We start from the raw sequence: 11,723 nt of genomic DNA, 5'->3' as shown, positions 1-11,723 counted from the left end.
ATTCACCACACAGACTGCACTCTGTCGGCTACACAACTGGAGAACACGACGGAGCACTTTGCACATCTTAGCTTCGATCTAGCACATATGTTGAACCTGGTAGTATGCCATGGCTTCCCACCTACTTCGAGCACCACCACTATTGTGCCAATACAGAAAGCTGGGGACACTATGGATATTGGGCACCCTGATGATTGTCCACAATTTGGCCAAGATTTATGGGTTGGTATTAAAAAGGGAGCTCAATAGTCATATAGAGGCTCGAGGATAGCAGACACTAGGACAGGCGGGATTCCATAGGCAACATTCTACTCTAGATCACATCTTCACTCTAAGGGCTATCATTGAGGAGGCGAGGTCCAAACACCTGAAATTCTACACCTACTTTGTAGACTTTTGGAAGGCCTTTGACACTATCTCGTGATCCCACATGATTAGGAGACAACATGAGATGCAGATCCCAGAGACGCTGATTTGGGGTGTAATGAGCTTATATGAGTCAATGAGATGTAGAGTTCGGGCTCCAATTGGTTTATCGAATTGGGTTGAGAGCACAATCAGGGTGAAGCAGTTTAGGCTCTAGGTGGTTTATCAAATTGGGTTAAAAGCACGATCGGGGTGAAGGCAGGGTTGCCCCCTCTCATCGATTCTCTTCGAACTTTACATTGATGAGATCACATCCTTCATAGACCACCTAGGGGGCAAGAGATTCTTACTAGCTGACCTCGTGATACATATATTACTATATGCTGATGACATAGTTCTTATATCATCTTCAGCGAAGGGGCTGTAGAGACCCCTGGAGGCCCTAGAGGTGTTTTGCAGAGATAGAGACCTGACAATCAATCTTGGGAAGACCAAGGTTATGGTCTTCACAAACCCCCCCCCTTCCCCCCCTCCCCCCCCCAAAAAAAAAAAAAAAAACCTTGGAAAGACTAAGGTTGGCCTTCAACACCTCATATGCAGTACTTTGTCGACCCAGCTTCACATACCATAGTGAGCCAGTGGAGATAGTGGAGTCCTACACATACTGGGGAGTAGTCTTCACAAGACCCATCTTCACTATGACTCACATAGCCTAGCCGCGACTTACACGGGGATGGAGTGCTTTGGCCTGGCTAGAGAGACACTGCTTCCATGCACACTTTCAGGATCCACCTATGAAGGGTTGGCTTTTTGACACATTAGTGCTGCCGACGGCCATGTATGCGGCACCCTTCTAGGGTAGTGATCTCCCGAACACATATGGAGGAGATTTGAGCAGGTATGGGTGAGTAAGCCCTCAATTTCGCATCAGATGGTACAAGTAGAGTTCCCATGACACCTATACGTATTGATAATCTTTCAGATGATGACATTCATCCATAGAATTTGGGACTTGCCTCGGTGGAGACTACAGAGGCTAGCCCTAGAGTCATCTAGATGACTCGCAAAGAGTGTAGCAGACACATGGTATGCACGTGTATCTGCATGGTTTGCCAGACATGGCATTCAGATGGACATGCTTCCCCCCTTCAATATAGCATGGATGCACCTTCTGAGTTGATCCCACAAGATGAGATTAATCATATCATACGGTTAGATCTCCTCTAGCTCCATACATCTCAGACTTCGGGGGGGGGGGGGACCAAGTACTCTCCACCAAAACCTAGTTCTATCGTGACCACTTCTTGAGAATATCGAAGGAGGGATTCATCATCAGACCCCAATACCTTGAGGATAGAGGAGTCTCACATGCATTGGATAGATGCGGGTATCATCTCATCAGTTCAGGATTGAGGTGGGGAGAGCAGCAGACATACCCAGAGAGAAGTGGATCTATATGTTATGCACATCGGGAATGGTTGAGACAGAGGAGCATTTTCTTTGTGTCTGCCTAGCCTACTATGAGATCCGGGCAATACCACTGCCTCTACCAGGAGGGGAGTCGCTTTGGCCCACTCTCACTTACTGATCCACTTTCATGACCAGGTTTGCATTGGGCTCTACTTGCTTGAGATGCGCCGACATAGGGAAATTCTAATATGATAGATTAGAGAGGAGCAAGAGGCGACCAGACCACATGATACAAAGGCTAACCGTGCACACGTCACTGACTTTTATGCATTTGAGTTAGCTCCAGGGCACAATGGGGTGGTGGAGGAGGAGCTAGTGGATATGTGGGCAGTCTAGATTAGTACAGAGAGCCAACACAGGGGTGCCGCGAGAGAGACGCAGAGACCACCTGCGACATGGAGAGCGACTAGAGCACACTCTACTGAGGTTTTTTGACCTATCACAAATTTCCTCAAGGGAGACCACCCGAGACGAGGGATAACTTTGAACATAGCCCAGTGGGTTCAGAGATTGAGAAGACCATGCCCCCCCCCCCCCCCCCCATTGCGAGACAGCCTGATAGACATAAATATGAAATATTTTTGCTGCTCACAGACGAGCCACCACGGCACCGGGCTTTGGTTTCTGAGTCTTAGGTTTCAGCCTGACTCAGTTTAGTTTGTATCCAAATTTGTATTTGAGTTGCATTTTGATATTTGATTTTGTTTGAGCTACTGAGCTCTATAGATCAACATAGTACACAACAAGGGTCCTAGCACGCCCTTTGCTCCAGCCCACTGAGGCTTGTATGAGTTTTCCCCCTTTTTTGGTGTACTTAGTACTTTGTCCCCGATAGGCCCATGAGGCCTCCCATGGACGTTAGTACATCTTTATTTCTTTCTTTCTCTTCTCCCTTTCTCTCTCTAAGAGAGTAGGAAGAGGGGAGATTTGTCTCTCTCTCTCTCTCTGCCACGTGTCCTCTACTGAGTGATTGCCACGTGGCCGCACGCGTTTGCCATGCCACATGTTGTGCACCTTCCATGTGGCAGTTTACTTGCCCGCATTCAACCCTAGTGTTGCCACATGTCAGGCGCTTGTCACATGGTAGTCAGCCTACCAGCGAGAGATTGGCCCGTGAATGGTTGCCACATGGTAGTTTGGCTCGGACTCTTGGAGCGCCGCCAAGCTCCATGTGGCAGGTTCATGAATAGTCTCTTTAATATATACTAAGATAAGAAGATGAGATAACGAGGCATCTTGTATTTGCACTTAATGTGCTATATCATCTCTATGCCCATCTTTATATCCATGAAAGCTAGAGTGCACACACAATACACCCTTGACTTAGAGGTAGCATAAAGAGAGACATACTCACATGGTTAGCAATGACACATCATGAGATTTACTTGCTCATTATTAGAATATTTTTTTATTTTCTAAAAGCCTTTAAGGAAAAGAATAATGACAATCACCTATGACTCTATTTATGTGCAAGGAAAGAAATAATAATACATTTTATAGTAATATCATTGTGAACACCTTGCATGAAGACTCTTACACCATATTTGAAGTCTACAATCTAAAGAGAACCTCTCACGGTTGATGCTATTGGCACTTGTGTCATTAACAATGGGTCCACATTGTGAGGGTGGATCCAAATCATTTAGAGTGTACATGTATGGGTTGGAGATGTTGGACTCTTGTGTGGCTAATGGCAGAATGGGAAGTAGGAATGAGGATAATTGGGGCTTTCGAAAATTTTTGTTTTTTGCAGGGGGAGGCGTTGAAGGCATTTGGGGAGGAAGATCCCATGAGGGTGCCGGCACAAGAGAAAGAGAGAGAGAGAGCACTCGCCCTCGCCCACGAGGCCCGACCTCCCGTTTAATTTGTTACCGACCACCCACATCACGCCCTACACAAGATCCCACACCCTCTCGGGGGCATAAAGTCGAGCCCATGTAGCGCCGAAACTCCCATCCTCCTTCACCAGCTCCTCACGCTCCCCTCTCCCCTTCACTCTCTCCTCCTGCTGCTGCTGCTGCTGCTGCTGCCCTTCCTCTCTCCATTCTCCATGGCCGCTCCCACTCTCCCCTCCTCCTTCTCCTCCCTTAAACGCTCTGACAATCTGCCTCCCGCTTTACAACCCGTCGGGCTTTCCAACTACGTCCGGTCTCAGCCTTCTAAACCTCGCCGCGGTCGTGTCGCCTCTGGCAAGACCTTTCGCTCCAATGTTATAAGTCAAGGTGCAGACGTTGCTGAATTGCAACCAACGTCCACAGGCACTCCGCTTCTAGGTGTGATGGCTCTCCGTTTGTCCCGGTGTATGCTGCGAGTCGCGCCAATGAAGCAAATGGAGGCCCGATTGACGTTTTGACGTTGTCATTGTATGCAGTCCCCAGGCAGAAATACTGCGAAGCCACGAATAAGACGACACGAAGAAAAACCCGAACGGTTATGGTTGGCAATGTGGCTTTAGGGAGCGACCATCCGATTCGCGTTCAAACGATGACTACTACGGATACTAACGACGTACAGGCTACCATTGATCAGGTCAATGAATCCCACGTCACTATTTCTTCCTCCGGAGCTCTGGTGTCTATTTGCGATTGCTCACTCGGGATTCATCATCTGTTTATGCAGGTTATGAGAATTGCGGATAAAGGTGCTGATTTGGTTCGTATCACTGTGCAAGGCAAGCGAGAGGCAGACGCTTGTTACAACATCAAAAACACCCTCGTACAGAAAGGGTACAATTTGACTGTTTTTGCTTCACGGCAGATCGCTTCTCTAGATTATCCAGCTGATCTTCCCCTATTGGTTCTTTCATGTCACAGGTATGAGATTCCTTTGGTAGCTGACATACATTTTGCGCCAGCTATTGCCATGAGGGTTGCTGAAGTCTTCGATAAGATCCGTATCAATCCTGGAAATTTTGGTGGGTGAAGTATTTGCTTTCTTCAAGGCACGTTATAGTCGTTGCTCCTTGCTGGGATCCTTCATCCTGACAGTTTATGTAACGTTAATTTCTGTTCACAGCGGATCGTCGGGCAAAGTTTGAAGCGTTGGAGTTCACGGAGGAGGATTATGAAAAGGAACTGGAGCACATCGAAAAGGTTAGTATGATATATGCCTCTAATAGACGTAGACATGAGACTTATGTCTTCTTGGGGTGGTGGGGAAGGGCTATTAACCCAATTGCTAAAGAAACCTTTGTCAAGGTCCGACGAGTGTGGGTGCTATGGTTTATTATGAACCACAAGACAGTAGCATCATCGTTCTCGCACGCAATTGTCTCTCCCTGCGAGAGTACTCGGCAGTCCAGTGCTGCCGTGAACTTTTCAAGTATTATGGGAGTTTATCCAAGAGATTCTGGAATTTTTCAAAACCCAGATTATAGCTCATGCTTGGGTATTGATGAGAATATAAGCATGGCTTTGTTAGCACTGCCTTCCAGGCAGCTCTATAGTTACACTTCTGTAAAAAAGTGTCCCACACACTTTCTGTTAAGTGTCCCCCTTCCATTTTGGTTCTCTCTCTTTCTCTCCTCTCTCTCTCTCTCTCTCTCTCTCTCACACACACACACACACACACACACACACACACAGAGTTTGCAAATCGTTCAGACATTCCTATGCACAGGCTTCCATCACAGGTGCTGCAAATTAATCATCCAATCATCTCGACAATTGTTTTCCTTTGACAGAACCAATTTGAAGGTAGTGCTCACAAGTACTTGTACTCACTTGTTTATTTCTATGTTCATGTTTATTTTTCTTATTTATTCTTAATTTTATTTTAAAGTCGTTTACAACCTCTTTCTTCTCTTTGTTCTTTCGCTTGTTTTATTAAAAATTTAATTTGTAAGATTGGATACATTCTGGTCTTATGAATCATATATATGTGTGTTGTGTCCTTGTTGATTTCCGGTGAGTGCGTTTGTTAAGTCTCTTTTTTCTTTTGCTCTTTTTCCAGAAAATTTATTTTGTAAGATGGGATATATTCTAGTCTTATATAGGTATATTTTTGTATCACCTTATAAGCTTCTTTTTTTCAAGTGATGGGCAGTTGCTATGCTTTATTGAGGGTGCTTATGCCTAGCAGCTACCTTATCGTATGTTTGTGAGTCCTTGCATGTGAGGAGTGAGTGTGTTTGCTGAGTCTCTTTCCTTTTCTCTTTTACAAAAAATCCAATTTGTATTCTACTCCTATGACAGTAGTGGCCTACTGTTGTGCTTTATGCAGGTCGCTTCATGGATTACCTTTTGAAGCTGCTTAAGCCCCGACAGCTTTGCTCTTTTCTTCAAAAAATTGAATTTGTAAGATTGGATATTGTCTAGCCTTACGATATATAAAGCTATTGCTGCATTAGACACCATGCCCATGGATTGGTCTAATGACGGCAGTTGGTCACGTATATGGGCAAGGCTAGATGGACTTTTCTTGTCTTAGAGGGTGCAAGGATGTGACCTAGCACTGACAAAAAATATTTTGTGCACCCTGCTACAGCACCTATGAATCTAATGTGGAAGTTATTGCTATGGCTTTCTTGTAACAACCATTCATGTAACTGCTTTTAGTTCATCTTTTCAGATTCAGTCATGATGTGTAGCTTGAAAATGATTTATGTTTGCGAATCTCTTCTATTCCCGTGGAATACTTAATACTTATCAGGTCAAGGCTTTCTAATATATTAGGGGCAGGGTTTGATGGTCACATGGGTTTTTTCACTTTTCTAAGTGTTGTTGGTGATTTACATCTCCCCTCTCCTTCACTGTCAATTTCACTTAGCGAGTGCCTCTTTCAGTTGCTCCATTGTTACAATTGGTGGCTCAATGGTGGTTGTTTGATCTGCTTGTACTTTGGATTTGGCCCTTTTTTTTGTGGGATTTTAGTTGTATGTATGCAAAACCCAATACTAAGAGCTGTGACAGTACTGAGCTCAGAGACATTTGGTATGACCATGCGTTGCTCTATACGCATGTGGGTTCTTGTCCATTTGCAAGAGAGCGTCAATGACCCACAATCACCATTTGGTGGGTGATGGACATACATTGCATGTTTCATTTTTCTTTTGTTTGTCCGCTGGTCTTTTGAACATATGTTGACTTATCCTTCAATTGTTTGTTGCAGTTCTCGTTTTTCTTTCGTTTGTCTAGTGGTTCTTTTAAATATATATTGACTTATCCTTAAATTGTTTTGTTGATGTACGAAGGATCTCTTGATCGCGTGCAAATGATTATTAGTGAGCTAATTGGACGTAGATGTTTCAGGTTTTCGTACCTTTGGTAGAGAAATGTAAGCAGTATGGTCGGGCAATGCGTATTGGCACAAACCATGGCAGCCTTTCTGATCGCATTATGAGCTACTATGGTGATTCACCAAGAGGCATGGTGAGTGCTGCTCTATTTTTCACAGGATCCACACAACGGTTGATGCAATCGCCATCTTGGCTTCTAACGCTGCCTGCTGGATATTAGCTACACTCCATTTGCAAGAAAGGAAGGTTGAATTACGAAGCTGATCTGATTTCCTTTCTCTGTGTATGTGTCAGGTGGAATCAGCATTCGAATTTGCACGTATATGCAGAAAGTTGGACTTTCACAACTTTGTATTTTCTATGAAGGCTAGCAATCCTGTAGTGATGGTACAAGCTTATCGCCTACTTGTTGCTGAGATGTACGTATTAGGCTGGGACTACCCTTTGCATCTTGGGGTTACAGAAGCTGGGGAAGGAGAAGATGGCCGGATGAAGTCTGCTATTGGAATTGGTGCTCTTTTACAGGTTTGAATTGACAGCTGCTTCAATCATCATTATTTTGGAAAGTGAAAAACCCTTCTGTTTGTGCTTCTAAGTGAAAACCATTACTTCTGCAGGATGGGCTTGGTGACACCATCCGTGTCTCCCTCACTGAAGCACCAGAGTTTGAGATTGAGCCGTGTACATGGCTTGCAAAGCTTGGTATGAATGCCTCTAGGCTTCAGAAGGGAGTGGTAGGTCTGTCAAGCCTAATTTGAAGATTCAACATCCTTAATGAAGCATTCTCCTGGGCGCGCTGAGTGTTATTGTTAACCTCCCATTTTAACTGTTGTAAGCTGAAGTTGAACTAATATATGATTTTTGTGCTGATTGTACGTTCAATATCCAGAATGAAGCATTCCTCTCTGTAGGCTGACTGTCATGGTTACTCAGTTAATCTCCCCTTTTGACTGTTCTAAATTCATCTTTATTGGGATTGTGGTCTTCCAGGAACCGTTTGAGGAAAAGCATCGTCGGTATTTTGACTTCCAGCGACGAACAGGTCAACTCCCTGTCCAACAAGAGGTATGCAGATAAGGGTTAGCTTGTTCTTCGTCAGAAAAATTGCAGATGATGGACCACTCCTCTTTTTAACTTGCAGAAGTAAATGCTAATATCTTGTTGGGAAGGTGAAGGCAGCTTTGTTCATTTATTGTATTGTAATTCTCATGGCAATATGTGCTTGACTGAACTCTTGTCAGGGTGAAGAAGTGGACTACAGAGGTGTGCTTCATCGTGATGGTTCTGTTCTGATGTCGGTTTCTCTTGAACAGCTGAAGGTGTGCAGTTTGAATGCCTTTTTTAAAAGGCCTCATTGCTATTTCATGAGGGGATGTGGCAAGCTGATTTTTACTGTGGTCATGGGATGATTTTTTTTTAATAAAAATAAGTTGATTGCTTTCAAAAACAGAAACCGGAGTTGTTGTACAAATCATTGGCCACAAAGATGATAGTTGGCATGCCATTCAAGGTAAACCTACTTGGTAATGATATGTCTTCATTTAAAGATATCCATAATGCTAAATCAACACTATGTGGAGTTTTGAAGGTTTTGTGCTTCTTGTTTAGGATCTTGCTACTGTTGACACCATCCTGCTGAGACAGCTTCCTCCAGTTGAAGACAAGGAAGCTGTCAGTCTCTCTCTCTCTCTCTCTCTCTCTCTGACTGCTAGCTGCATAACCATACTAGCATTAGGTAGCATCTAGTGCGAGTATTTGCACCTTGTAAATGCTTTAACGGCTGTACTTCTGCAGAGATTGGCAATCAAACGGCTCATAGATATAAGCATGGGAGTTTTGACTCCTTTGTCAGAACAACTTACAAAACCTCTTCCAAATGCGATGGTACTTGTTACACTGGAGGAGTTTTCATCTGGTGCGCACAAGCTTCTGCCCAAAGGTGAGGTTGCTTTAAACTCCCTTATTACTTGGGTTCATATCTATTCCGTCCGTAATAGGCTGGAGCGCCTTTTTAAGCAGAATTGTCTAAATGATGACTGGATTACAGGGACCCGTCTTGCAATAACACTTCGGGGAGATGAGTCTTTTGTAGAGTTTGAAACTCTGAAGGGTGCAGACATAACCATGGTGCTTCTTAATCTTCCAAGAGACGACGAAAAAGTCAGTCGTGTACATGCCTCTCGAAGGTGATGGGAAAACTTCTTCAACCTTCTTGGTGAACCATGATTGCTGATTGCTGTCAGGAACGCTATTCCTCGGTGTTCTATTTCTGAATAAGCTTTGGCTTTGTTCTAGGTTGTTTGAGTATTTGCAAGAAAACAATCTTGACTTCCCTGTAATCCATCATCTGCAGTTTCCAAGTGCCATTGACAGGTAAATGCTTACCTTAAGGCTTTGTTATCACCCTCTCAGGCTCGTTGGCACCTGTTTGAGTTTTAATTACTTTGCTGGCAGAAAACATATTCAAAGCCATGTAACTGTTTTCTTTGTATATGTGACTCGTTCTGTTTGTTGCCTCAGAGATGAGCTGGTCATTAGTGCTGGCAGCGAAGCGGGTGCATTGCTTGTGGATGGTTTGGGTGATGGAGTATTTCTAGAAGCCGCTGATCATGATTTTGATTTTCTTCGGACTACATCGTTTGGCATGTTGCAGGGATGCCGCATGCGTAACACAAAAACTGTATGTTTTGAAACTTTCTATTAAATGTATAGTGCGTCTATGAACATGACTTTCTTAAGGCTTTACATGTTGGTGTTTATTTTGCTTCTCTTTTTAGGAATATGTGTCTTGTCCTTCTTGTGGACGCACCCTGTTTGATCTGCAAGAGATAAGTGCTGAAATCAGAGAGAAAACAGCACATTTGCCAGGCGTTTCGGTAAGGCTTTCATCAAGCAGACTAGTTTTGCCATTCAGATAGATAGCAGGTAAGCTGATTCTCTTATAATCACACAGATAGCCATAATGGGCTGTATAGTCAATGGACCTGGAGAGATGGCAGATGCAGACTTTGGCTATGTTGGAGGTGCCCCTGGTAAAATTGATCTCTATGTTGGGAAGGTAAGTCGAAGTACATAACACTTCACTTGGTTTGTGCTAATCCTATAGATTATTCAGGTATTCAGGTATTGCCGTATGCTCCTTTTGACCATTCAGAATTTTACTCTTGCTTTGCAGACGGTTGTAAAGAGAGGGATAGAAATGGAAAAGGCTACTGATGCCTTGATTCAGTTAATCAAGGATAATGGCCGATGGGTGGATCCTCCAGTGGAAGAGTGATGGAGTTAAGATGCAGTAGTCCTATCTTAAAGATGGTGCTTCATTTGTTGATTGATAGAAGCAGAACTCCATATTACTATGAGGTTTAAAGTAACACAATGTTGCTCTGATTTGTACGAAAAGGTGTATCACTGGTCCATGAGCTATCATAACTATTGCAGGGAGCAGAGAGCGAGATGAAAATGGACAAAATAAGTTTCTGACTGGATAACAATGATATCCTAAGGGTTTTAATCAGATACACGGCAGGAAGAATGTCAATCTTGGACAGAGATGCGTTGTCAGAGGAATATAAAGAACCTTCGTCTTGAATTTGGAGCAGGTAAGAATTATATAATGAATTTGGAGCAGGTAAGAATTATATAATGAGAAGTCAGTGTGATACACTGCATTACCTCTTCTTTGTAACCGTTTGACACCCAGTAGTTGGATCTATGTGGATCCAACGACTGCTTATTTATAAAGGTGCATTTTCAATCTATGGAGAATGAACTCCAGAAAAATGGATGGCTCTTGACCCTGAAAAGAATGTACTTTTTGAATCTATCAAATATTTATTTCCATAAAATGGATGGCATATGACCTTAGAGCTTGACTGAATCCATTTGGTTTCAGGTGCTCTTGGTATGTTTTGAAAAGGCAAGGAATAAGTAACTCTGATTACCTTTACTTTTTCTTTTCGAACAATGTCAGTATTTCAGAAAAGAAATTTGAGAGGTGGAGAGGTAGCTCTTCTCACAGCCTCTTCCGAATTGGGAGTAAGTGCACAGATGATGATTGTGTGAGGAAGTATAGAGACACACATTGGGATAACAGAAGCAAAGGTGTAAAGTGCTCAAAGGACCCACGGTCAGAATTTGCAAACGTCACTTAACTTCTACATCATCCAAACACCAATGCATAATGTAAATGCCTGCTGTGATGAAGCTGTGTGATTATGCCATCAAGATATGCAATCAAGTGCCTAATGGCATTTAGCTGTAATTTTAATGGAAAAAAACAGCTCCGAAATTGAAAATGCACCTACAATGAAAGTTATTAATACTAGGTCTCTGGCTGAATGTCCACAAATATTTCTCGTTGTTGCCCCTATCATGGATTGATATTTGTGTCAACAGAGTGTAAACTATGATATTGTTGCCAAATGCTGTAAGTAATGACAATATAGTACAGATGTTTTGCAATGAGATTATATAAGCTGATTTGTCTTAGAGTTTTACTTCCCTTACAATTTTAGACCACAACCTAATTTGAGCCACGTGGCTTTGGACTAGGAAAACTAGCTCCTCCTTGGCTCAAGGCAAATCCTTAACTCTTCCTGTTGAAAACTGCCCAAGAGCAGGTCACTTGGGTGTGGAGAGCAGCCTTTTTGAG

The 11,723-nt window shown here is 43.3% G+C and overlaps 1 protein-coding gene across 1 annotated transcript; it reads left to right on the top strand.

Moving 5' to 3' along the window:
* Positions 1–3,671: 3,671 nt before the first annotated feature.
* HDS (4-hydroxy-3-methylbut-2-enyl diphosphate synthase) lies at positions 3,672–10,830 on the top strand. Its single transcript, XM_087400266.1, has 19 exons — positions 3,672–4,109; positions 4,208–4,365; positions 4,456–4,562; positions 4,650–4,750; positions 4,852–4,928; positions 7,086–7,205; positions 7,367–7,597; positions 7,690–7,806; positions 8,063–8,137; positions 8,314–8,391; positions 8,523–8,582; positions 8,681–8,743; positions 8,867–9,011; positions 9,120–9,258; positions 9,368–9,445; positions 9,593–9,752; positions 9,850–9,948; positions 10,026–10,130; positions 10,248–10,830. Exons 1-19 carry the CDS (start codon positions 3,887–3,889, stop codon positions 10,347–10,349), a joined length of 2,238 nt encoding a protein of 745 aa, XP_087256392.1. The 5' UTR covers positions 3,672–3,886; the 3' UTR covers positions 10,350–10,830.
* The last annotated feature ends 893 nt before the right edge of the window (positions 10,831–11,723 follow it).

Source organism: Dipteris shenzhenensis, chromosome 29, assembly GCF_047967505.1.
Source record: "Dipteris shenzhenensis isolate YYH24624 ecotype China chromosome 29, Dip_SZ_1.0, whole genome shotgun sequence".
Taxonomy (NCBI): domain Eukaryota; kingdom Viridiplantae; phylum Streptophyta; class Polypodiopsida; order Gleicheniales; family Dipteridaceae; genus Dipteris; species Dipteris shenzhenensis.
Note: the sequence above shows the minus strand (reverse complement) of the source record. Positions and strands in the feature narration are given on the sequence as shown.

Excerpts from the sequence above, each read along its gene's own strand:
- HDS (XM_087400266.1), top strand. The coding sequence starts at position 3,887 with ATGGCCGCTCCCACTCTCCCCTCCTCCTTCTCCTCCCTTAAACGCTCT. Across the intron at positions 9,259-9,367 it reads CGTGTACATGCCTCTCGAAG|GTTGTTTGAGTATTTGCAAG; the intron begins GTGATGGGAAAA and ends GCTTTGTTCTAG. Across the intron at positions 9,753-9,849 it reads GCATGCGTAACACAAAAACT|GAATATGTGTCTTGTCCTTC; the intron begins GTATGTTTTGAA and ends TTCTCTTTTTAG.